This window comes from Oncorhynchus clarkii, chromosome 6 (genome assembly GCF_045791955.1).
Source record: "Oncorhynchus clarkii lewisi isolate Uvic-CL-2024 chromosome 6, UVic_Ocla_1.0, whole genome shotgun sequence".
Classification (NCBI taxonomy): domain Eukaryota; kingdom Metazoa; phylum Chordata; class Actinopteri; order Salmoniformes; family Salmonidae; genus Oncorhynchus; species Oncorhynchus clarkii.
This window is the reverse complement of record NC_092152.1, coordinates 82,574,245-82,602,131: the sequence shown is the minus strand read 5'-3', so window position 1 is coordinate 82,602,131 and position 27,887 is coordinate 82,574,245. Positions and strand designations below refer to the sequence as shown.

Here is a 27,887-nt window from a genome sequence, read left to right as displayed (position 1 = left end):
TAGTATTATATTTCCATAGACTTCAAAGCACAAGTCTGACATCAGTCCCTTTTTGTGGAGGTATTAAGAAGGTATCAAGCTGGGTGGATTAAAAGACAATAAACTAGGTCAAATTGAAAAGGAGAAAAGTAAAGTGTACCGAGGGTAGTAGAGTTGGAAGTTGAACAGCCCCTCTGGACCCCCCTGTCTGTCTCCCAGGGTATGTGGACATTGGGCTGATTCCAGAGGGGGCTCGGGAAATTCGTATCGAGGAGGTGGCTGAGGCTGGGAATTTCTTGGCTCTCCGGAGTGACGACCCCGGAAAGTACTTCCTGAACGGCGGTTGGACTATCCAATGGAATGGGGAATACAAGGCAGCGGGGACGGTGTTCACCTATGAGAGGACAGGACAACTGGAGAACTTGACCTCCCCTGGACCAACCCTAGAGCCAGTGTGGATACAGGTAGGATCACATACTCGTGCATCACAAACACACACACACACACACACACACACACACACACACACAGCATGTGCCAAATACTCCGAACCACACATACAGCATGTGCCAAATACTCCGAACTGTCGTTTAACAAGCATTGCATGGTTTGTTTATCTAAAATACCTTCCACTTGAGAGATGTTATCCAGGAAAAACCACACGTAAACAGACAAAATGTTCACTTACACACATTTATTTTGTTTTAGTATTCTTTAATCAAACCGGGACATCTCTTTTCAATTAAACTCTATTTTGCATGATTGGCTCTCTGGTTCTAGTTTCATGGAGATCTAAGATGATGTTCACTTTTGATTATAAGTAATTATTCCTAAACAGGGTTTGGTTGTTCAGGCAGTGTAGATGTTTACACAGAGCTACAGTAATTAAATAAATGTCTCTTCTTTCAAAGGCTGTGTTATTTCAAAGACTTTAACCCTGCTGTGCCAACCTGTGCAAAACGAAGGGTACAGTTTCCAAGAATTGTTTGTTGTTGACCTTGAGAGAATCCACTTTGAATCTGTACAATTCTCATCCAGCGAGAATTCTTTTGTGTTATGGCTACAAAAGAGAAGGGTTTTTTGGTCGAAGCCATTTCGTTTCGAATGGTGGTGCCGTATTCTATCCTGCCTGTCATTACAAATTCCCCCCATGTACAGTAAATTCATCCACAGCTACACCCGTACAAAGGCATCACAACAACTGAGCAACGATCTCAATGCCTGTTTTTAGACTTTAATGTAGCTGACTGCCCAGTGAAAGTCTCACTTTTAACTCCTATCTGTTAACTCATATCTACATAATGTTGTTGACTCGTCCTGTACTCTTATTTCTGGCAGAAGCATAAATTGGAGAAAAAATGCACTTAAAAAAACCCATCTCAAACCGACGGTTTCAAAAACGCTGGCTATTTTCTCATAGAACACGTTGTCATCTCCCTGAGGAGGATGAGCTAGCCAATCAGCGGCCTAGAGGAGGATGGGCTAGACAATCAGTTTTCTACCGGGAAACGCCCACACCAGGCCAGGTGGTGGAGGCTGTACCAGGGGGCAGATAAAGGGCTTTGTCCCACTGTGGGGATCTGAAGCCCCCCTAGCCTGGCATGGTGCCCACCAGGGTAGGGGTGGTAGGGGGACAGCTTCTGTCTGTCTGTTGGACCACAGACAGTGGACAGGGAGATGAGTACTGGCACTGATGTCATGTTGACCTCTTCTCTCACTGGCACTGCTGGAGTCTACTAATAGCCTCTCTCTCTCTCTCTCTCTCTCTCTCTCTCTCTCTCTCTCTCTCTCTCTCTCTCTCTCTCTCTCTCTCTCTCTCTCTTTTTCCCTCTCACGAGTTGATGCTAAACTTTCTCTCCCTCACACCAAATTAGTGTTTGTGTGGTGGTTTCTCACTGATGGTTCAATGTTTTTGTTATGAACTCTAATGAGACCACCTGTGTGAGGTAAGTGCACCATGTGTGATGACTTGTAGTTGTGTTATGTTCAGCAGTAAGTGGAAACCTATAATCAACAAGTGAGAAATGATTGATCATGAGTACATAACTGTATGACGGTCACACGCAGCGCAGCACTGAAACAACTTAACAATCTACCATGTTATTTTTGAACATTTAGCGATAAAATTCCCTTGCGTCTCTATCTCACTGTGAGGACACAATGGAAACAGATGATTTCCAAATCATTTAGCCCGTCACAAGGCCCCGTGACAATCTCAGCCTAAATGCTTTTGTTTTGGGACATGTGCCACTCAAAATTCAATGTTCCTATCTCCGTCTCCAGAGGAACCGTTTTGGAATGCCTTTCAGAGACAAATACCTTTCAAAATAAATATTTGCACCTTGTCCAAGTAAAACCCTGTGGAGAGAACAGCTGTTGAGCCGACTCCCCAGATCCCAGCTTTACCTTTCCATTAGTGTCAACTGTCTGCTCACACTGTTTACCCGTCTTGCACAAAGCTCATTCATCACCTAAGTGTGTCAGCCTGTCCAAACACAGGATCAGGGAAGTGGCATCTCGGTTGTTAAGTCCTCTCAAATGGACCCTACAGTTCATTGTAACAAGCTTCCAGTGACACACAGAAAAGTCAATGACTTGAGGGAAGGGCGAAGGATGTGTCAAAAAGAGGGTTCAAAGGGCAAACACGTAACCATGGTGTTTGCTGAGCGTTGATAGATATTGGAGATGAGGAGCGTTCCCTGTGGAACTGGATTCCATAGCGTTCTTCAGGTGTTTGTCTCATCTCATGTTGGAGATGGTGATGGAGGGTCTGGCGTGGATGGGCTTTATATGTCCCATTTGACCACTTTACCCCGTGTGTCTGACTTGAAGTGGCACTCAGACTGTCATGTTTCAGATATCACTAGGGAGGTAAGGTGTCTGGTAGATTGGACTCATTTACCATGGGGTTTGGGGACAACTGGAAAAATATTTTTTATAAACCTTGGCAACACGTTGTACAGAGAAAACACATTTGCATTTCACTTAGACAAGGATGTTCATTAAATTTTGAGCGATAATCACAGCCAAGTGTAAACAGACTCTTTAAAATCGGATAAGATAATAATATTACACTCCACTTTCTGCCAGTCTTGCTTGTCTGAGCTTGATTCATTTACTTTACTCCTCTGCTTCTGCTGACAACCCATTAACTAGATGTGGATCTACTTTCTGTACTAGCATAAGATGGAAGACAAATGAATTAGCTTCATGCCAAGTACCCACCAAAATATTATCCATGACCTTTTGATGGTGAAAGACAATGTACTGGATTGAAAATGTGGCTGTGATTATATTCGAATACATGCAACTCATCACAATTATTCATGACTAATTGAGTATTCCTTTTGGCTTGTTGATAGCATATGCCTTAGTAACTGCTTACGGAATCATGTGTTATATCAGTGGGCTTTATTCAGAATTGTCAGTGTATCACTTAGTCCCATGAGAACCCGCTTTGATGTCAGTTTTGGGCAAAAAGCGTTAGAAGATTTATATTGTTCAATCAAATATTGCTTGCTTGTTTCCCAGTTTGCCTGAAGTGATCTTCAATCGTCTGACTAGAGCTGATTCTAATAACAATGATTTAAATCAGCAGCAATACATTGACAGTAAAAACAAAGATGAATTGTGTGGAGCCACAACGTTTTGTTCTGTGCTGTCACTGTGAATGACAAATGACAGTTCTTTGGGAAAATCATTTGTCATAGGCAAGCGCATATCTTGACAGCCACTGTCTCAAATTCTGTTTAGTCTGCGTCATGTAATTATTTATCCCACGTGGAAGAGATATCACGGCCAGTGTTTCACTTCTAACTCTGTATAAAATGGTCAAACTCACTGTGACATGACTTGATAGTCAGACGTAACACTTTGTGCTTTGACTTTGTCATGTTTTCTCCATTCCAATATGATTCCTGAAGTCCACTTAGTTATTTCACCGTGATCCAATAACAGATTTCACAACCTAAACTCAAATCTAGACTCTGGAGATCAACATGTAGAGAGTTACAGCATACAGAGTGCTGCGGAGTTACCATGGTAACATCATTCATACACTGCAACGTAATGCTGTCGGCTATTCTTTTTAATGCTGCGGTTGTCAATGCTTTTAGTAGATTTGAATGATCCAATCAGACACGAGGCATCTGTGAAAGTGGAGGCCAGAATTTGGGGTTTCATCTGGCCTGAAAACAAATATACTTGTTCCAGCTCCTAACACGACAGTGACAGTGAAATTAGCAAAGATGGTAAAGATTGGTAAGTATGTATGTGTTACACCTGTGCTAGTTTGTCCATCTTGTTAGTCGGAAGGTGTTTCACCTGTGCAAGCCCAGGTGATATTTAAAAGAGGCCGGCCCAGCGCTCCAGTGAAGCTTGAGAGATGTGGTTAACCTAGTGGGCGTCCATGGTGGGTGTCTTTTAGTCTGAGGGAAAACCTAGTGGGCCGTCCATGGTGGGTGTCTTTTTTTGTCTGAGGGAAAACCTAGTGGGCCGTCCATGGTGGGTGTCTTTTAGTCTGAGGGAAAACCTAGTGGGCCGTCCATGGTGGGTGTCTTTTAGTCTGAGGGAAAACCTAGTGGGCCGTCCATGGTGGGTGTCTTTTAGTCTGAGGGAAAACCTAGTGGGCCGTCCATGGTGGGTGTCTTTTAGTCTGAGGGAAAACCTAGTGGGCCGTCCATGGTGGGTGTCTTTTAGTCTGAGGGAAAACCTAGTGGGCCGTCCATGGTGGGTGTCTTTTAGTCTGAGGGAAAACCTAGTGGGCCGTCCATGGTGGGTGTCTTTTAGTCTGAGGGAAAACCTAGTGGGCCGTCCATGGTGGGTGTCTTTTAGTCTGAGGGAAAACCTAGTGGGCCGTCCATGGTGGGTGTCTTTTAGTCTGAGGGAAAACCTAGTGGGCCGTCCATGGTGGGTGTCTTTTAGTCTGAGGGAAAACCTAGTGGGCCGTCCATGGTGGGTGTCTTTTAGAACAGTTTACTAGTGGCGTTGCCAACTTTCAGTGGTCACCCACATGGGTGCCTTTCAGAACCCTTTACTAGCAGTGGTGTAAAGTACTTAAGTAAAAATACTTGAAAGTACTACTTAAGTAGGTTTTTTTTGAGTATCTGTATATTTTTGACATCTTTTACACTACATTCCTACATTCCTTAAGAAAATGATGTACCTTTTTACTCCATACATTTTCCCTGACCCCCAAAAGTATTTGTTACATTTTGAATGCTTAGCAGGACAGGACAAGACAATTGTCTGGTTTGCTTTATATAAGACATTTTAAATGATTTATACTTGTACGTTTACTTTTGATACTTAAATACATTTTAGCAATTATATTTACTTTTAATACTTAAGTATGTTTAAAACCAAATACTTTTAGACTTTTACTCAAGTAGTATTTTACTGGATGACTTTCACTTTTACTTGAGTAACTTTCTATTAAGGTATCTTTACTTTTATTCAAGTATGACAATTGGGTATTTTTTCCACCATTGCTTACTAGTGGCTTTGCCAACTTTCATCCACATGGTTGTCTTTTTTTATTATTGACTATTCAATCACTATTCTGAATGGCAGTGAAGGTAATTATTTTTTGTTGTTGTTTTTATTTCACCTTTATTTAACCAGGTAGGCCAGTTAAGAACAAGTTCTCATTTACAACTGTGACCTGGCCAAGATAAGGCAAAGCAGTGCGACACAAACAACAACACAGAGTTACACATGGAATAAACAAACGTACAGTCAATAACACAATAGAAAAGTATATATACACTGTGTGCAAATGAGGTAAGATTATTGAGGAAAAGCAATAAGTAGTGGCGAAGTAATTACAATTTAGCAATTAAACACTGGAGTGATAGATGCAGAAGATGAATGTGCAAGTAGAGATACTGGGGTGCAAAGGAGGAAAAAAAGAAGAACAATATGGGGATGAGGTAGTTGGAAGGGCTATTTACAGTTACAATAATCTGTAAGGTGCTCTGACAGCTGGTGCTTAAAGTTAGTCAGGGAGATGTGAGTCTCCAGCTTCAGTGATTTTTGCAATTCGTTCCAGTCATTGGCAGCAAAGAACTGGAAGGAAAGGCTGCCAAATGAGGAATTTGCTTTGGGGATGACCAGTGAAATATACCTGCTGGAGCGCGTGCTACGGGTGGGTGCTGCTATGTTGACCAGTGAGCTGAGATAAGGCGGGGCTTTACCTAGCAAAGACTTATAGATGACCTGGAGCCAGTGGGTTTGGTGACGAATATGAAGCAAGGGCCAGCCAACGAGAGCATACAGGTCGCAGTGGTGGGTAGTATATGGGGCTTTGGATGGTACTGTGATAGACTGCATCCAATTTGCTGTGTAGAGTGTTGGAGGCTATTTTGTAAATGACATCGCCGAAGTCAAGGATCGGTAGGATAGTCAGTTTTATGAGGGTATTTTTGTCATCATGAGTGAAGGATGCTTTCTTTTGTGAAATAGGAAGCCGATACTAGATTTAATTTTGGATTGGAGATGCTTAATGTGAGTCTGGAAGGAGAGTTTACAGTCTAACCAGACACCTAGGTATTTGGAGTTGTCCACATATTCCAGGTCAGAACCATCCAGAGTAGTGATGCTGGACTTTAGGGCAGGTGCGGGCAGCAATCGGTTGAAGAGCATGCATTTAGTTTTACTTGCATTTAAGAGCAGTTGGAGGCCACGGAAGGAGAGTTGTATGGCATTGAAGCTCGTCAGGTGAGTTAACACAGTGTCCAAAGAAGGGCCAGAAGTATACAGAATGGTGTCGTCTGCGTAGAGGTGGATCAGAGAATCATCAGCAGCAAGAGCAACATCATTGATGTATAGAGAGAAAAGAGTCGGCTCGAGAATTTAACCCTGTTGCACCCCCATAGAGAATGCCTGAGGTCCGGACAACAGGCCCTCCGATTTGACACACTGAACTCTGTCTGAGAAGTAGTTGGTGAACCAGGCGTGGCAGTCATTTGAGAAACCAAGGCTGTCGAGTCTGCCGATAAGAATGTGGTGATTGACAGAGTCGATAGCCTTAACCCCTTACTAGTGGCTTTGCCATTTTTTAGTGGGCACAAACATGGGTGTCTTTCAGAACCTAAGGGCTACCTAAATTCTATCAGCATATTGATTGCAGCACCCGCACGGGCAATACCCTGAACCATTGCTACTCTGACTTCTGCTATGCATACAAGGCCCTCCCCCGCTCCCCCTTCGGCAAATCCGACCACGACTCCATCTTGCTTCTACCGTCCTATAGGTAGAAACTCAAACAGGATGTACCCTTGACTAGAACCATTCAACACTGGTCTGACCAATCGGAATCCACGCTTCAAGATTGTTTTGATCACGTGGACTGGGAAATGTTCCAGGCAGCCTCAGAGAAGGACATCGATCTATACGCTGACTCGGTGAGTGAGTTTATAAGGAAGTGCATTGGAGATGTTGTACCCACTGGGACTATCAAAACCTACCCTAACCAAAAACCATGGATGGATGGCGACTTTCGCGCTAAACTGAAAGCGTCGTAGCTGGCTGCGACAGAGCCTTGACTTGAACCTAGAATCTCTAGTGCCACAGCCTTAGACCAGTGCGCCACCCGGGAGGCCCCATCTCTTTAGATTTGTGTGTATTAGGTAGTTGTTGGGGAATTGTGAGATTACTTGTTAGACCTTACTGCACTGTCGGAACTAGAAGCACAAGCAGTTCACTACACTCGCATGAACATCTGCTAACCATGTGTATGTGACCAATAGCATTTGATTTGAACTTCCTTTGAGCCCCTTTTGGTTTTATTTTGGTTGTCAATGCGATTTTCTTTGTTAGTTCCCTTTGTTGTGAGTGACATTTGAAGTTTGTCTTGTAGGACGGTCACATTACTATCTAATCAATGCAACATTGACATTATCCCATCCCTGGTTAGCCACTATTGTCTTAAAAAGCCAAACCTAGCACAGTATCTGTCAATACATTTCCAGCATTATGTCTGTCTGTGTCGTGCGTGCTTTGGTCTATCACTGTGTGTAGCCAGTTGATGTGGTAACCATCTTGTGGGCTGACAGAAATACTTTCCCAAAAACCTTCTCAATTAAATGTTAACTGCAAAGTAGGCTTACCTGGCAGAAGTACACTACATAACCAAAAGTATGTGGAAACCTTCTCGTCGAAAATCTCATTCCAAAATCATGGGCATTAATATGGAGTTGGTCCCCCCCTTTGCTGCTACAACATCCTTCACTCTTCTGGGAAGGCTTTCCACTAGATGTTGGGACTTGCTTCCATGCCACAAGCATTAGTGAGGTCAGGCACTGATGTTTGGCGATTAGGCCTGGCTCGCAGTCAGCGTTTCAATTCAACCCAAAGGTGTTCGATGGGGTTGAGGTCAGGTCTCTGTGCAGGCCAGTCAAGTTCTTCAACACCGATCTTGACAAACCATTTCTGTATGGAGCTCGCTTTGTGCACTGGGGCATTGTCATGCTGAAACAGGAAAGGGCCTCCCCCAAACTGTTGCCACAAAGTTGGAAGCACATAATCTTCTAGAACGTCATTGTATGCTGTAGCATTACGATTTCCCTTCACTGGAACTAAGGGGCCCGAACCATGAACTCAGAACATCCAATTTCGTTGTTTCTCTATGAATCAAAGTAATTTTAAGAGTGAAAAACCAGGACATTTTTAACTGAACATAATTTGTGAAACTATAAAACATAATGGGGGGGGGGGGGGGGGTTGCAGATTTTATAGGGCCCCCATTAGTTGTTTATTAACCATTATTTTACCAGGTATATTGACAGAAAACAGTGCACTACTTTCTCCTAGTGAAGAGTTGCAGGGGAGAGAAAAGAAGAATGTTCCTACTTGAAAGCTAGAAAGAATGTGTAGCTTGGGACATGTTTCATTTAAAGTAGCTCTCATGCTAGAAAAGGTTGGAGAGCCCTGCTCTATGAAGTATGCAACATGAGTTATTGCTTACTGCCTGTGCAAGATTAGGGTACAGGCAGCGTATCACTGGGTATCACAGCCAACAGACTCTGTGCCCTGGCAGTCTCCCGGTGCTGTCCGAAGCTGACCTGTTCTAACTTTACATCCTGTCTGTTTGGATAGCTGAGATCAGCTCAGGGCCTCCCAATGATGCTTGGTCCAGAAATTAAAGTGGAAATTGGGACGTGATTGTGCTGTTGGCTGGAATATGCCCCCCTCCTGTGGGATCATCCACCACCCAATCCAATCTCCTAAATACATATTAGCCACACACACCTCAAACCACTAACATGAGCACATTCCACACACTCCCCAAAATACATGCCCCCCCCCATACCACTGCACAGCATGACACATACACATAGTACACACACACACAGTACACACCAAACAACAAACCCTTCAACATCACTCACTTCAAGAAATATGTGATCCGAAGTAAGCAATGACTTGTTGACTGTTTGAACTTTTAGTTTGTGTGTTTTATGCTTTTGTCTGTCTCGTCTGTCTCATGCTGTCTCATGCTGTCTCGTCTGTCTCGTCTGTCTCATGCTGTCTCATGCTGTCTCATGCTGTCTCATGCTGTCTCATGCTGTCTCATGCCGTCTCATGCCGTCTCGTCTGTCTCGTCTGTCTCATGCTGTCTTGTCTGTCTCATGCTGTCTCATGCTGTCTTGTCTGTCTCATGCTGTCTCGTCTGTCTCATGCTGTCTCGTCTGTCTCATGCTGTCTCATGCTGTCTCATGCTGTCTCACGCTGTCTCGTCTGTCTCATGCTGTCTCGTCTGTCGCATGCCGTCTCGTCTGTCTCATGCTGTCTGTCTGTCTCATGCCGTCTGTCTCGTCTGTCTCATGCTGTCTGTCTCATGCTGTCTCGTCTGTCTCATGCTGTCTCGTCTGTCTCATGACGTCTCGTCTGTCTCATGCCGTCTGTCTCGTCTGTCTCATGCTGTCTCGTCTGTTTCATGCTGTCTCGTCTGTCTCACGCTGTCTGTGTCGTCTGTCTCATGCTGTCTGTCTCGTCTGTCTCATGCTGTCTGTCTGTCTCGTGCTGTCTGTTTCGTCTGTCTCATGCTGTCTGTCTCGTCTGTCTCATGCTGTCTGTCTTGTCTATCTCATGCTGTTTGTCTCATGCTGTCTGTCTGTCTCGTCTCTCATGGTATCTGTCTCGTCTCTCATGGTATCTGTCTCGTCTCTCATGGTATCTGTCTCGTCTCTCATGGTATCTGTCTCGTCTCTCATGGCATCTGTCTCGTCTCGTGCTGTCTGTCTCGTGCTGTCTGTTTTCATGCTGTCTCGACTGTCTCATTCTGATTGATCCTATGTGTTCTACAGCTACTCTTCCAGGAGACCAACCCAGGGGTGCGCTATGAGTACACCATTCATAGAGAGACTCTTCTGGACTCAGACAATGACATCCCTATCCCCGGTTTCTTCTGGAAGTATGGCTCATGGACTGAGTGCAGTGCCACCTGCGGGACAGGTAAGACACCAATAATGGTGGTTGGCTACTATGGATGTTTACCCAGAGATGTAGTTCATTATATCCTACTGGCCTACTATTTACAACAAATCCAGGTTATCATGCATGACTGGCTTTGCTTAGTCTCTTATGGGTCATGTTACAATGTACTACTTCACTAGATAATTAAAACCTGGACAACGGTTTTTAGCTTTGAACTTTCTAAAATGACGTTTTTAAAGACCCAGGTGTGAATCCAACTTTGGTCTTGATTTCTTTATAAAGTATATTGGAGGTTAATTGTTGTTTATTACTCTTTTAGTTTGAGTCATAACCAAGAACATTATTATTTTAGCGTGAGTCACAACCAACAACATTAAAAGGGTGTTGTGGTGAAACTATGGAATCCCTGAGTGGGTAATGAAGGATGCCAACAGCATGGAATCCCTGAGTGGAGGGTGGTGAAGGATGCCAACAGCATGGAATCCCTGAGTGGAGGGTAGTGAAGGATGCCAACAGCATGGAATCCCTGAGTGGGTAGTGAAGGATGCCAACAGCATGGAATCCCTGAGTGGAGGGTAATGAAGGATGCTAACAGCATGGAATCCCTGAGTGGGTAGTGAAGGATGCCAACAGCATGGAATCCCTGAGTGGAGGGTAGTGAAGGATGCCAACAGCATGGAATCCCTGAGTGGAGGGTAGTGAAGGATGCCAACAGCATGGAATCCCTGAGTGGGTAGTGAAGGATGCCAACAGCATGGAATCCCTGAGTGGAGGGTAGTGAAGGATGCCAACAGTATGGAATCCCTGAGTGGAGGGTAGTGAAGGATGCCAACAGTATGGAATCCCTGAGTGGAGGGCGGTGAAGGATGCCAACAGCATGGAATCCCTGAGTGGAGGGTAGTGAAGGATGCCAACAGCATGGAATCCCTGAGTGGAGTGTAGTGAAGGATGCCAACAGTATGGAATCCCTGAGTGGAGGGTAATGAAGGATGCCAACAGCATGGAATCCCTGAGTGGGTAGTGAAGGATGCCAACAGCGTGGAATCCCTGAATGGAGGGTATTTCTAATACAAGGCCTTGTTGAATTTCGTGGCTGATTATTGTTGAGCATGATTCACTCATCACCCTCTGAAGGAAACATTGAACCGACATGAACCCCTCAAAGATGCAACATAGTCATACTCGGAGGAAAACATTTCCAGCTAATTATTCTGATTTGAGAGTAATCCAACACTGCCTTCCTTAATGGTAAGTTTGAAGTTTAAAAGGATACTTTTGTATAAGAGAGCTTTCACCAGGTATTCGAGAATTCCTTACATTGCTTACTGTAGCAGTGAATTTCCACAGGCTATGAGAAAAACGTCTTTCTACCTCAAAGAAGCAAGTCTCACATGGGGTAATTTCGATCCACACAGTAACAACAAGCTTCAATCACTCGACAGAACGTGGAAATCACTGCCACTCTTTTTATTTTTTTACTCTACTGTATTCATTGAACCATCCAGTCATCTTGTTCCATCTACTTTTACAGGAAATACTTTGACAGTTTCTTACTTTAACTAGTCCCGGTGGAACGCATATTTAAAACTTTAAATTGTAGTGAATTTTTTAGCATATGCAATGATCGACAGGAAAATCCCTCATTATGTTATTAATGTTTTCTGAATAATATTACCTGAGTTTTCTTACTTAAACTGGCTTAAGGGTCATGGAGTGATGCAGTTACACATAATTAGTAGTAGTAGTGGAAGGAAAATTGGGTGGTAATGCTTGTCCAGATTGCATTTTATATCATGTCAAAGTTTAAAAAAAGTCTTTGATGTTTTTCTGTGATGTGCTCCTGTATACCTCTATGCGTATTTCTCTTGGGTCTCTAACCTTCTTCAGTTGAACCAGAAAGCAACCACATGATAATCGATTACAAATGGTTTGGATGAGTAAAGAATCTTAATGTACAGACTATTCTTATTCTAATGCTTTGCTATTCAGTAGTTATAAAGTGTCTTCTGGCTCGCAAATCCTGCCGGCCAGAATCAATTATTAAACAGGACAGAATTAATTATTAACTCGTCATTAAAGTCAACCAAAAGGTACTTGAATGTGCTCTCACCGAAATTCTGCAAAGGATGAAACGGTTTTTAATCAAGTTGCCCTCATCTGGAATATGACTCTCAGGGATCAAAGGCTGTGTAGTAATTCAGTAATTACATTGACTGTGCTGCCTTAAAAAAGACCCTGTTAAATGGAGTGGAAAACTGATATGCTGCAAGGATTCTATGACTTATGAGAAGTAACCTCTGCATCGCCTATCCTTTTACACTCCTGGGAATTGGCCTGTATGGAGAGGGCCACACTGAAATGTTTCTCACAGAAGAAATATGGAATGCACAACCATGGTAGCAATGGAAAGGGAACAGTTTGGCATTTATGGGAACATTATTAGACTAAAGGTGAGGACAAAACAGTTCACCTAACACAAGACTGAATTCAAACCTCACACTGTTGATTCGATGTGCATTTTAAATTAACTTGTACTTTTCTGTCGCATTTGTTCAAAACGAAATCTGAAAATGCTCTGGATACAGTCAGTAACATAAGAATATTCTTGGAGAATTTGGGGAAGGTGCAACATAAGGCACAATAATGACAGGAGTTTGAGTGAGAAGTCTAATTGGCGTCTCCAAGTGGCCACAAACCTCTCCAAAGGGTGCACAGTTCCTAAGTCATTTCAACACACGTTTATGACTCAGTCTATGAGGTGCTTTGTGAGCTCTCCTAGCTGTGTCAATGAGGAATTAGAACACACACTCTTTGGAACACGGCCCAGCATCCGCGCCTTCACACAATTGCTGTTGTTGTCTAAACGATTCAAACACGATCCATTATAAATCACGATCTGGGTCAGGTGGACATCGTTTGAAAGCTTCTATTGCCAACATGACTAGCTAAATGATAAAATATGATCTTACAGTATTAGGCTTTCACAAGGCAATTCAGAGAAGCAGGTGGTCATTTTGGTGCACATAGAATGGAGTCATGAGTGCATTCAGATGTGTGGTCCGTGGAACATTTTCTTTACAATACAACAAACACAGGCTCATTCTGTTCAGGGCAACCCGGGGTATAATGCATCTTGTAACTGTACATCAGACATAGTGATCCTAAATGTTGACACTACATATCATAAAACTAATAGATATATGAAGTGCACATCTGGAGTCAGAGGTGTTTGGCTTGCTTGTATTTCATTATGATTCTCAACTTTCAAAATACATTGAGTCATCTTAATTGACAGCATTTCCCTTACTCAGACAACAACGACAAACAAAACAACAGCTGTGAAGCGGAGAGCCTGAGCTCTGACGTCATGTATAGCATGTTACTGTACAGACACTGAGCTCTGACGTCATGTATAGCATGTTACTGAACAGACACTGAGCTCTGACGTCATGTATAGCATGTTACTGTACAGACACTGAGCTCTGACGTCATGTATAGCATGTTACTGTACAGACACTGAGCTCTGACGTCATGTATAGCATGTTACTGTACAGCCACTGAGCTCTGACGTCATGTATAGCATGTTACTGTACAGACACTGAGCTCTGACGTCATGTATAGCATGTTACTGTACAGACACTGAGCTCTGACGTCATGTATAGCATGTTACTGTACAGCCACTGAGCTCTGACGTCATGTATAGCATGTTACTGTACAGACACTGAGCTCTGACGTCATGTATAGCATGTTACTGTACAGCCACTGAGCTCTGACGTCATGTATAGCATGTTACTGTACAGACACTGAGCTCTGACGTCATGTATAGCATGTTACTGTACAGACACTGAGCTCTGACGTCATGTATAGCATGTTACTGTACAGCCACTGAGCTCTGACGTCATGTATAGCATGTTACTGTACAGACACTGAGCTCTGACGTCATGTATAGCATGTTACTGTACAGACACTGAGCTCTGACGTCATGTATAGCATGTTACTGTACAGACACTGAGCTCTGACGTCATGTATAGCATGTTACTGTACAGACACTGAGCTCTGACGTCATGTATAGCATGTTACTGTACAGACACTGAGCTCTGACGTCATGTATAGCATGTTACTGTACAGCCACTGAGCTCTGACGTCATGTATAGCATGTTACTGTACAGACACTGAGCTCTGACGTCATGTATAGCATGTTACTGTACAGACACTGAGCTCTGACGTCATGTATAGCATGTTACTGTACAGACACTGAGCTCTGACGTCATGTATAGCATGTTACTGTACAGACACTGAGCTCTGACGTCATGTATAGCATGTTACTGTACAGACACTGAGCTCTGACGTCATGTATAGCATGTTACTGAACAGACACTGAGCTCTGACGTCATGTATAGCATGTTACTGTACAGCCACTGAGCTCTAACGTCATGTATAGCATGTTACTGTACAGCCACTGAGCTCTGACATCATGTATAGCATGTTACTGAACAGACACTGAGCTCTGACGTCATGTATAGCATGTTACTGAACAGACACTGAGCTCTGACGTCATGTATAGCATGTTACTGAACAGACACTGAGCTCTGACGTCATGTATAGCATGTTACTGTACAGCCACTGACTTCTAATTTCGGTACTTATTGGTGTCCAAATCTGCCATTTTCAAACCGTGTAAAGGGATACTTTTGGCCTTTCCAAAGGGAGAAAGTTAATTGGCCATTTCGTCCAAGACAAGTCTGCTAATGTGTAACTGGCACTTTCAAAGGTGCCATGTTGAAACGCAGTCTGACTTTCCGATTGGATACGTATTGAGTTAATTAGAATGAAGGGTAAATGGTTTGCATCCAAGTCCCAAATGGTTTTAGCAAAAGGCAATGTTGTGGGCTGATACTCCTTCGGTTTCCCAAGAGTGCCTCTAGGAATAAGACCATCTGTCTGCATCATGGCTGTCTGACTCACTGAAATAGGTTTTGGAAGAAGTTTCCCAAACTTTCTGTTCCTTTTCTTTCTGCCACCTATCTAACAGCGGTGTCCTGACAGTGGTGTTCTGAAGTTAGGAGGGCATTGCAATGGAGAGAGTCGCAGCTTAATCGCCAGGAGAGCAGAGGGCGATGACCAGACTCCACAAACATCCACAGCTTTTGACTGCAGCATAAATACTGTTCTGGCCGAACTGGTTATTTAATTATGTCACTGAATATTGACTATTCAATCACTATTCTGAATGGCAGTGAAGGCTATGATTTAGGAAGTGGATATTCAGCTGGCAGATCCAAAGGTTAACGCTGCAATATGTAACTTTTTGGGCGTCCGGATAAAATTGACATAGAAATAGGAGTTATAGATCTGTCATTCTCATTGGAGGCAAGTCTGAGAAGCTGCAGGACTGTTCTTTATGTGCTATTTCTATGCTTCTCGTTTTGTTTTTGCGTATTTTACTTTCGGTTTTGTACATCAGCTTCAAACAGCTGAAAATACAATATTTTTGGTTATGTCAAATATATTTCACAACAGCTTAGATGGTACAATGATTCTCTACACTATACTTGCTTGTTTTGTCACATAAACTGAAATTAGGCGAACTATTAGAATTTTAGCAACTAGGAAAGGGCAGAGCGATTTCTGCATAGCACATCTTTTAAGTTAGGCATAGGGGCGGGGTGGCAGGTAGCCTAGTGGTTAGAGCGTTGGACTAGTAAACGGAAGGTTGCAAGATCAAATCCCCGAGCTGACAAGGTAAAAAATCTGTCGTTCTGCCCTTGAACAAGGTAGTTAACCCACTGTTCCTAGGCCGTCATTGAAAATAGGAATTTGTTCTAAAATGACTAATTTGGAGAAGGTTAGGTTAAGGGTTATGGGTGAGGTTAAGATTATACATTTAAAGGTTTGACATAGCCGCCATCTGGAACCATTGAATGTTGTGTAGTGTATTCAGGCCTTTTCCACATTTATTTTATTCTAAAATTGATTAAATATTTTTTTTCCCTCATCAAACTACACATGTGACAATGTGAAAAGCAAATTTAATACAAATAAAAAACAGATATACCTTTAAGTATTCAGACCCTTTGCTATGAGACTTGAAATTGAGCTCTGGTTCATCCTGTTTCCATTGATCATACTTGAGATGTTTCTACAGCTTGATAGGAGTCCACCTGTGTTAAATTCAATTGATTGGACATGATTTGGAAAGGCACACACCTGTCTATTATATAAGGTCCCACAATTGACCGTGCATGTCAGAGCAAAAACCAAGCCATGAGGTCGAAGAAATTGTCCGTAGAGCTCAGAGACAGGATTGTGTGGAGGCACAGACCTGGGGAAGGGTACCAAAACATTTCTGAGCATTGAAGGTCCACAAGAACACAGTGGCCTCCATCATTCTTAAATTGAAGAAGTTTCAAACCACCAAGACTCTTCCTAGAGCTGGCTGGTTGGCCAAACTGAGCAATTGGGGGAAGAGGTCCTTGGTCAGGGAGGTGACGAACAACCCGATGGTCACTCTTACAGAGCTCCAGAGTTCCTCTGTGGAGATGGGAGAATCTTCCAGAAGGACAACCATCTCTGCAGCGCTCCATCAATCAGGCCTTTATGGTAGAGTGGCCAGACGGAAGCCACTCCTCATTAAAATGCACATGATAGACCACTTGGAGTTTGCTAGAAAGCACCTAAAGGACTCTCAGACCATGAGAAACAAGATTATCTGGGCTGATGAAACCAAGACTGAACTCTTTGGCCTGAATAGCAAGCTTCACATCTGGAGGAAACCTGGCACCATCCCTACGGTGAAGCATGGTGGTGGCAGCATCATGCTGTGGGGATGTTTTTTAGCGGCAGGGACTGGGAGACTAGTCAGGATCGAGGGAAAGATGAACGGAGCAAAGTACAGAGAGATCCTTAATGAAAACCTGCTCCAGAGCACTCAGGGCCTCAGACTGCGGCTGAAGGCTCACTTTCCGACAGGACAATAACCCTAAGCACACAGCCAAGACAATGCAGGAGTGGCTTTGGGACAAGTCTCTGAGTGGCCCAGCCAGAGCACGGACTTGAACCCGATCAAACATCACTGAAGAGACCTGAAAATAGCTGTGCAGCGATGCTCCCCATCCAGACAAAGCTTGAGAGGATCTACAGAAAAGAATGGGAGAAACTCCCCAAGTACAGGTGTGCCAAGCTTTGTGTCATCCCCAAGACGACTCAATGCTGTAATCGCTGCCAAAGGTGCTTCAACAAAGTACTGAGTAAAGGGTCTGAATACTTATGCAAATGCAAAATTTACATTAAAAAATTGTAGAAGTTAGCAAAAATGTGTAAAAAACTGTTTTTGCTCTGTCATTATGGGGTATTGATTGTAGATTGTGGGGAGGGAAACAGTTTAATCCATTTTAGAATAAGACCAACGCAGCAAAATATGGATGAAATCAAGAGGTGTGTGTGTACACAGTACCAGTCAAAAGTTTGGACACACCTACTCATTCAAGGGTTTTTCTTTATTTTTACTATGTTCTACATTGTAGAATGATAGTGAAGACATAAACTATGAAATAACATACTGAATCATGTAGTAACACAAACATTATTAAACAAATCGAAATATATTTTAGATTCTTAAAAGTAGCCACCCTTTGCCTTGACAGCTTTGCACACTCTTGGTATTCTCTCAACCAGCTTCAACTGGAATGTTTTTCCAGCAGTCTTGAAGGAGTTCCCACATTTTCCTTCACTCTGCGGTCCAACTCATCCCAAACATTCTCAATTTGAGGTCGGGTGATTGTGGAGGCCAGGTCATCTGATGCAGCACTCCATCACTCTCCGTCTTGGTCAAATAGCCCTTACACAGCCTGGAGGTGTGTTGGGTAATTGCCCTGTTAAAAAACAAATGATAGTCCCACTAAGGGCAAACCAGATGGGATGGCATATCGTTGCAGAATGCTGTGGTAGCCATGCCAGTTAAGTGTGCCTTGAATTCTAAATAAATCACAGACAGTGTCACCAGCAAAGCACCATCACACCTCCGCCTCCATGCTTCACGGTGGGAACCACGCATGCGGAGATCATCCGTTCACCTACTCATCCGTTCACCTATTCACAAAGACACGGTGGTTAGATCCAAAAATCTCACATTTGGACTCATCAGACCAATGGAACGATTTCCACCTGTCTAATGTCCATTGCTCGTGTTTCTTGGCCCAAGGAAGTTTCTTCTTCTTATTGGTGTCCTTTAGTAGTGGTTTCTTAGCAGCAATTCGACCATGAAGGCCGGATTTCACGCAGTCTCCTCTGAACAGTTGATGTTGAGATGTCTGTTACTTGAACTCTGTGAAGCATTTATTTGGGCTGCAATTTCTGAGGCTGGTAACTAATGATGTTATCCTCTGCAGCAGATATAACTCTGGGTCTTCCTTTCCTGTGGCGGTCCTCATGAGAGCCATTTTCATCATAGTTCTTGATGGTTGTTGGGACTGAACTTGAAGAAACTTTCAAAGTTCTTAAAATGTTCCCAGATTGATTGACCTTCATGTCCTAAAGGAATGATGGATTGTCGTTTCTCTTTGCTTATTTGAGCTGTTCTTGCCATAATACGGACTTGGTATTTTACCAAATAGGGTTATCTTCTGTATACCACCCCTACCTTGTCACAACACAACTGATTGGCTCAAATGCATTAACGAGGAAAGAAAATTTACTTTAAACAAGGCAGCTTCATTAAATAGTACCCGCAAAACACCAGACTCAACGTCAACAGTGAAGAGGCGACTTCGGGATGCTGGCCTTCTAGACAGAGTTCCTCTGTCCAGTGTCTGTGTTCTTTTTCCCATCTTAAACTTTTATTTTTATTGGCCAGTCTGAGATATTGCTTTTTCTTTGCGACTCTGCCTAGAAGGCCAGCATCCCAGAGTCGTTTCTACACTGTTGACATTGAGACTTGGATTAGCTAACACATCGTGCCATTGGAACACAGGAGTGTAACAATGTCTACACTGTATTTCTGATCAATTTGATGTTATTTTAATGGACAAATTTTTTTGCTTTTCTTTCAAAAACAATGAGATTTCTCAGTGACCCCAAACTTTTGAATGGAAGTGAATATCCAACATTTGTACTTGGCTTGAGCCTCTGTATTTATTCAGTCTCTTCCTGGAAGCTCTCGCAGTTGGCATATTAATGAGTTCCAGTGGGCCTGTCCCATCCACTTACAGTTAACAATCAATGTCTTTTCAGTGTTTCCAGTGTTACAGTATAGTCCTATGCTGCAATTATATAAGGGACATGGAAGGCTACATACCATTTTTTATGATATTTTACAGGCAATGGCAGACCACTAAACGGATATGATTCTACTAAGGTTAGGTTATGTTTGATGTCCAGCCTCTTGTCGTACTGAAGTTGTCTGTTAGCAAAGACTTGGTATGTGTCCTTTGAGAGGTATTCAGAGCAGTCTGTTAGCCCAGACTGGGTGTGTGTCCTTTGAGTTATTCATATCTATGTCCCCGAGTAGAGAAGTCTCAATTAGTCCTTTGTCTGCAACGCAACCAGAGGTCAAAGGGGTTATCTGACCACACTCTTGTGTGCTTGCATTATGCAAATGTTTCACAGATATTCCGGTGTCAACTGTCCTATCTGTTATGTGTTTGTAGCATTTACACTCTACCTCAGGATATAGGGCACATTTGCCCTAGCCAGTGACGGGAGAGATAATGCAATAATGAGAGCATTGCGTAACTGTTTAAAGGGCATTTTTAAGACAGCAGGTGCCCCAAAATATTACTCCCCGACGGCTTCTTGTGAATATGGTTTATTTTGTTATTTGTTTCTTGTGGGTTTTCATCCATAATACATTGTTTGTTAGCTGATGGATATGTTTATTTTGACATTTAAGTCATTTATCAGACGTTCTTATCCAGAGAGACTTACAGTTGCATTCATCTGAAAATAGCTATGTGGGACAACCACAACCACATATCACAGTCATAGTAAGTACAGGTTTTCCTCAAAGTGGCAATCAGCAAAGTCAGAGCTACTAAGGAGGGGGGGGGGGGGGGCTATATTTCCAATCTGGCATTGTCAAGACAGATGCACTGTTTATTCTTTCCTTTTCAATTCGCTGCAATTATTTGTTGAGTCGATACTCAAGACACTTGAGAGAGAGCTGTCTTGATCACTCTGAATCAGACCTGACCTATTCTATACTGAACAAAAATATAAATCAAACATGCAACAATTTCAACGATTTTACCCTCTTACGGTTCATATATGGAAATCAGTCAATTTAAATGAATGAATTAGGCCCTAATCTATGGATTTCACATGACTGGGCAGGGGCGCAGCCAAGGGTGCACCTGGGAGATATAGGCCCACCCACATGGGAGCCAGGCCGACCCACTGGGGAGCTAGGCTCAGCCAATCAGAATGAGTTTTTCCTCACAAAAGGGCATTATTACAGACAGAAATACTGCTCAGTTTCATCAGCTGTCCGGGTAGCTGGTCTCAGACGATCCCGCAGGTGAAGAAGCCGGATGTGGAGGTCCTGGGCTGGTGTGGTTACAAGTGGTCTGCGGTTGTGAGGCCGGTTGGACGTACTGCCAAATTCTCTAAAACAATTTTGGAGGTGGCTTATGGTAGAGAAATGATCATTACATTTTCTGGCCACAGCTCTGGTCGACATTCCTGCAGTCAGCATGCCAATTGTACACTCCCTCAACTTGAGACATCTGTGGCGTTGTGTGAAAAATAACTGCACATTTTAGAGTGCCCTTTTATTGTCCCCAGCACAAGGTGCACCTGTGTGATGATCATGCTGTTTAAACAGCTTCTTGATATGCCACATCTGTCAGGTGGATGGATTATCTTGGAGAAATGCTCACTTAAAGGAATGTAAACAAATTTGTGCACAAGATTTGAGAGAAAGAAGATTTTTGTACGTATGGAACACTTTACATTTTGCGTTTTATATTTCTGTTCAGTATAGTTGGTTATTGTTTTCAGTGTCTGCTCTGCTTGCTATTTACTCAACCAGCATCTTTCCTGATAAGTGATGATCGCACAGAATGCTAATGTTGTTCACTTTCAGCCTGACTTACCCCACGTGGACTGAGGAAGAGGTTGCTTAAGTTCCTTGGTACTCTGCATTAGGGCTTAGAGAGAGCAGCATCTTGTAGTCAGGCTATTGAACTTCCGAAAGTCTTCACAGATGTGGGGCATGTAAATCAGTGTGAAGAAAACAAAACTACTGAAGCGCCCCACTGTTTAGATGTTCTCAGTGATCATTGCTGAGGATCCCCCTTAGCTTGGGGAGAAGTGAACAACATGCTGCTAGTATTCATCTCATCTTTCTCATAGAAAATGAGTTTCTGCCCAGCGTGTCTAGGGCAGTCCCAATAGGCCCAGTGTTTATATAGGACTTTTGCCAATACTCCAAGTATAAATCTTCATCATCCTACCCTGGAGGAAAGACAAATTGTTCATTATCATTAGTTGTGGCTTATGTAATGTACTGTAGGCTCTCTCCTGTATATGCTGTGTTTAAACTCCTTCAGAGTTTGATCCCAGGTTTAAAAAGGGGCCAGAAAAGAGATCCGAAATTACCTCAGTCTTGCCTCACTGGTTCCCAACTTTTGATTGGTCTAGAGGAGCAACTAATTACTTATTTGGTATTGACCACAGCATTGCGATTCACTGTCTACCAGGCGTGCAGTCCAGTTTTAGAATTTGGAGATGAGATGACAACTTGGGATTTTGAACGTGTTAAATTGGAATAACTCATGCCAGTTGGGGCATCTGTATGCCTCTGAGTGCATGTGTCATTCATTACTATGATTGAAGACTGGCATGATGTGGCTGAATTCCCAAAGATAATTACAAATTAGACTTCATGGAACGACCCTTTTTGTTTTGTTCACTCGTTTATTAAATGAGTTTAAGGTCAAAACCTAAGAATATCTCATGACTGCACGGCCAGACACGACTCCAACACCATCATTAAGTTTGCCGATGACACAATAGTGGTAGGCCTGATCACCGACAACGACGAGACAGCATATAGGGGGGAGGTCAGAGACCTGACCGTATGGTGCAAGTACAACAACCTCTCCCTCAACGTGATCATGACAAAGGAGATGATTTTGGACTACAGGAAAAGGAGGACCGAGCACGCGCCCATTCTCCTCGACGGGGCTGTAGTGGAACAGGTTGAGAGCTTCGAGTTCCTTGGCATCCACCACACCAACAATCTAACATGGTCCAAGCACACCAAGACAGTCGTGAAGAGGGCACGACAAAGCCTATTCCCCCTCAGGAGAATGAAAAGATTTGGCATGGGTCCTGAGATCCTCAAAAATTTCTACAGCTGCACCATCAAGAGCATCCTGACGAGTTGCATCACTGCCTGGTATGGCAATTGCTCGACCTCCGACAGCATGGCACTACAGAGGGTAGTGTGTACAGCCCAGTACATCACTGGGGCTAAGCTTCCTGTCATCCAGGACCTCTATACCAGGCGGTGTCAGAGGAAGGCCCTAAAAATGGTCAACGACTCCAGCCTTCCTAGTCATAGACAGTTCTCTCTGCTACTACACGGCAAGTGGCACCGGAGCACCAAGTTTAGGTCCAAGAGGCTTCTAAACAGATTCTACCCCCAAGCCATAAGACTCCTGAATATCTAATCAAATGGCTTCCCAGACTATTTGCATTGCCCCCCCTATTTTACACTGATGCTCTCTGTTATTATCTATGCATAGTCACTTTAATAACTCTACCTACATGTACATATTACTTCAATTACCTCGACTAACCGGTGCCCCCGCACATTGACTCTGTACCGGTACCCTCTAGATATAGTCTCTCTATTGTTATTTTACTGCTGCTCTTTAATGATTAACTTTTTATTTTATTTCTTCAAACTGAATTGTTGGTATTTCACTGTAAGGTCTGTTGTATTCGGCGTGTGTGACAAGTCAAATTTGATTTGAATGGGCAAGTTAGTGGAAAAGAATCCTCTGAATACTTATTAGAATTTCTGTTTGTGATTTATTTTTCCTATAGTATAATGATGATGACCAATTGTCTACAATGAATCTTCTGCCATGGAAGGCAACATGTGGACAATTAACATCCCACTGTAAATCATGGGTTTGGAGAGACCATTTAGCAGTATAGATTAATGCAGGATGAGGCCTACCCTGGTAAAAAGCTGCACCAAATTCTGATGTGTTGACATCTGCTCAGGCACCATCTTTTTATTCACAAGAGACGCTTCTGTGATTAATTCAGTTTTAGGCCGTTTGAGGTTGGAATTTGAGCACAGATGGTCTTGCTTCTCTATACAGTCTTCAAATTCTATGAACAATCTTGAAGTGACTAAGAGCCTGTCTCTTTAGCGGGTACTCATAGGAGTATTGCAATTTAACAATAAGTGGGTTAAAAAAAATTGAGCCTTCTGGAGATTGGAGGCTCGATTTGAATTTCACAAATGCAGGATATTTAATGTGTGTGTGCTGGCATCATTCTTCTTGCCTGAAGAATGTTAAGTTGTTTCCTTCCATTTCACTACACAGACTAACCTATTTCTTTACTTTATCATTCAGTGCTCAACACACTGCCCCTCTGTGCCCTTTTATATAGGAATTTAGATGACAAAAAGTAACGTCACAAAACTAACAAATCCATTTAATTCAACTAGTAACGACCCCACATTGCATGCTGTTTTTCATTATAACAAGGACAAAAAAAAGCAATTACAACAACTGTAGCTGAATGCCTCTACTAAAGTGTATCTTTGACTAAGTCAATTATTTTTTTCTAAAGAATCGCACCGAACTGTGATGTCATTATCCTGAAGCATCTTTGTCCTCTGTTATAACCATGATGGCTTAATGGCTTTCTTCTTTGGAATACTGAGCCGTGGTGAATTCTTGGTATTTCTATGTAGGCGGCTGATGACATGCCTCCTACTGTAGTTGGACTGTAGTCTGCTTGTACACAGTACTCTCTGACTCTCCTCTGGTTTGTGATTACATTATCCCATATAAACTGATGTGGATAGCAGAGATGACTTTTATGCCAAATGGCCTTTCAAGAGATCATTGCCTTGCCTTGGAAGACTGTCTTTGCACCTCGTCGACTTGATGTCCTAGCTTTGCCAAGTGACTTGTGTTCACACAGATTTCAGATTAAAAATGAACTGAGTATACCAAGCATTAGGAACACCTTCCTAATATTGAGTTGCACCTGCTTTTGCCTACAGAACAGCCTCAATTCGACAAGGTATGGACTCTACAAGGCGTTCCACAGGGATTCTGGCCCATGTTGACTCCAATGCTTCCCACAATTGTCAAGTTGGCTTGATGTCTTTTGCGTGGTGGACCATTCTTGATACACACTGGAAACTGTTTAGTGTGAAAAACACAGCAGCGTTGCAGTTCTTGACACAAACCGGTGCGCCTGGTACCTACTACCATACCCCGTTCAAAGGCACTTATATCTTTTGTCTTGCTCATTCACTGTCTGAATGGCACACATACACATGTCTCATGGCTTAAAAATCCTTCTCTAATCCATCTCTTCCCCTTCATCTACACTGATTTGAAGTGGATTTAACAACTGACCTCAATAAGGGATCATAGCTTTCACCTGGATTCACCTGGTCAGTGTATGTAATGGAAAGAGCAGGTGTTCTTAATGTTTTGTATACTCAGTGTAGATGACATATTCTGTCTCTGGCGCAATGTAACATCGTTTAGACTGTCTGGATAAGTTCCCTCTTTCCCCAATTATAGTGGAGTAAATCTGAGATAGAGATTGGCATTGCTCTGTGTTTATCATATCAGAACATGATAGTTTGCTATAGCTGTCACTGAATGTTTCATTTCCTATCATAGCAGGGGTCCGTTTACGATATCTTGTGCAGTATTCACAAGTTTAAGTGCATTACACCTGGTGAGTTCTGGGTATAAAATGACTGGTTCCCACCCTTCAGGTTATTGTTCTGACTTTCTTAGGAAAGCCCAGGGGTTCTATTCAAGCCGCGTAGGAGTGTAAATATACATTTCTTTTATCAACATACTGTTACGAGCAAAATGTTGTGAGCTTCATTCTGCAGAATCCATTATGTGAGGGACCTGTGGTTCACCTAATACATCAGACATGCTCCTGAACATCCCTCTAATCTACGTCTCTGTTACCCACTGACCCTTCCCACCATCTGGCTTCCCTTTTCCCAGTCTCTTATATGATGTCATTTCCCCCCGTGCCTCCCCCTCCCAGGGGTTGCTGTGCTTTCCCCTCCCTCTACCAGGGGTTGCTGTGCCTCCACCTCCCTCTCCCAGGGGTTGCTGTGCCTCCACCTCCCCCTCCCAGGGGTTGCTGTGCCTCCACCTCCCTCTCCCAGGGGTTGCTGTGCCTCCCCCTCCCTCTCCCAGGGGTTGCTGTGCCTCCACCTCCCAGGGGTTGCTGTGCCTCCACCTCCACCTCCCAGGGGTTGCTATGCCTCCACCTCCCAGGGGTTGCTGTGCCTCCACCTCCCTCTCCCAGGGGTTGCTGTGCCTCCACCTCCCTCTCCCAGGGGTTGCTGTGCCTCCACCTCCACCTCCCAGGGGTTGCTGTGCCTCCCCCTCCCTCTCCCAGGGTTTGCTGTGCCTCCACCTCCACCTCCCAGGGGTTGCTGTGCCTTCCATGCAGGAAGGACCAGCGGAGGTGAGAGGTTGGCCCCTGCTCAGATGGGTTGGAAGCCCTGAGGGGGAGTAGAGGCTAATGACGGGGAGAAAGATGATAGGAACAGATAAATTGGTCTCGCCCCCTCAGGGGGTTTCCTTCTTGTCTTGTCTCATCACAGCGGCTCCCTAGATTTGAGACTTGTTCTGGCTATGAGGTGTGACGTGAGGGATGTTGTCTCGGGGAGCTGTGAGTCGAGCAGGAGACAAAGATGGTTAATAAAGTTTCTGTTCTCCATTCACGCAAGTCCCAGCTTGCTAGACCGAAGTTTGAGGATCATTAGAAATGTGTCTCCAATGGATTTCAGATTTCTTTGTGTTTTAAACTGCTGTAAACATTGACTTACAGTAACTACCTTTGCAAAATCTCAAGTTACCCTAATATTGCTGGGTATAAAATGTATAGTAATGTCTATAATTCATCATTAAGAATGACACGTTCTAAAGTGAATAGCAGTATAATGTATTAGCCTAACATTCATTTATATTCAGTCTTTTAATAATCATCCATGTTTCCAGAATTGAATTGCAGTGGTAATTTGACACCCCATAATGCCTGCAGGGACATATGAGTGGTTCCAGAGCATCCAGATCCCAGTCTATGGTCTTGTAATTACTGGATATACTGTGCCTTCAGAAAGTATTCAGACCCCTTGACTTTTTCCACATTTTGTTACGTTACAGCCTTATTCTAAAATGTATTAAATCATTTTTGCAAATGTATTCTAATTAAATAACTGATATCACATTTACATAAGTATTCAGACTTTTTACTCAGTACTTCGTTGAAGCACCTTCGGCAGCGATTACAGCATTGATTTTTTGGGGGGGTATGATGGTACAAGCTTGGCACACCTGTATTCGAGACGTTCTCCCAATATTCTCTGCAAATCCTCTCAATCTCTGTCAGGTTGGATGGGGAGCATTGCTGCACAGCTATTTTCCTATTTCTCAGAGATGTTTGATCGGGTTCAAGTCCATGCTCTGGCTTGGCAACTCAAGGACATTCAGAGACTTGTCCCGAAGCCACTCCTGCATTGTCTTGGCTGTGTGCTTAGGGTTGTTGTCCTGTTGGAAGGTGAACCTCCACCACAGTTTGAGGTCCTGAGCGCTCTGGAGCAGGTTTTCATCAAGGATCTCTCTATACTTTGCTCCATTCATCTTTCCCTTGATCCTGACTAGTCTACCTTTTGCTGAAAAATGATAGAGGCCACTGTGTTCTTGGGGACCTTCAATGCTGCAGACTTTTTTTTGGTACCCTTCCCCAGATCTCTGACTCGACACAATCCTGTCTCGGAGCTCTACGGACAATTCCTTAGACCTCATGGCTTGGTTTTTGCTCTGACATGCACTGTCAACTGTGGGACCTTATATAGACAGGTGTGTACCTTTCCAAATCATGTCCAATCAATATAATTTACCACAGGTGGAGTCCAATCAAGTTGTAGAATCATCTCAAGGATGATCAATGGAAAATTATGTTCTTTATAATACATTCGTAAAAATGTCTAAAAACCTGTTTTTTGCTTTGCCGTTATGGGGTTTTGTATGTAGATTTCTGAGGATTTATTTTATTTTATTTAATCCATTTTAGAATAACAAAATGTGGAAAACGTCAAGGGGTCTGAATACTTTCCAAATGCATTGTAGATGTGTTTACTGCAACTCAGTTGACTGACCAACATTTACTGTAGGAATCTGCTTTGAAAGCTATTAATCAGTAATGTATCTTAAACTGTAGAAACATTTGGCTTGTGT

The 27,887-nt window shown here is 43.2% G+C and overlaps 1 protein-coding gene across 1 annotated transcript in view; it reads left to right on the top strand.

Annotated features, from left to right (window-relative positions):
- Positions 1-27,887, top strand: part of LOC139411724 (A disintegrin and metalloproteinase with thrombospondin motifs 7-like) — a 167,589-nt gene that overhangs the window by 94,423 nt on the left and 45,279 nt on the right. The window contains exons 15-16 of the mRNA XM_071158396.1: positions 199-443; positions 10,287-10,434. Coding sequence (XP_071014497.1) covers positions 199-443; positions 10,287-10,434 — 393 coding nt within the window. The remainder of the gene's footprint in view (positions 1-198; positions 444-10,286; positions 10,435-27,887) is intronic.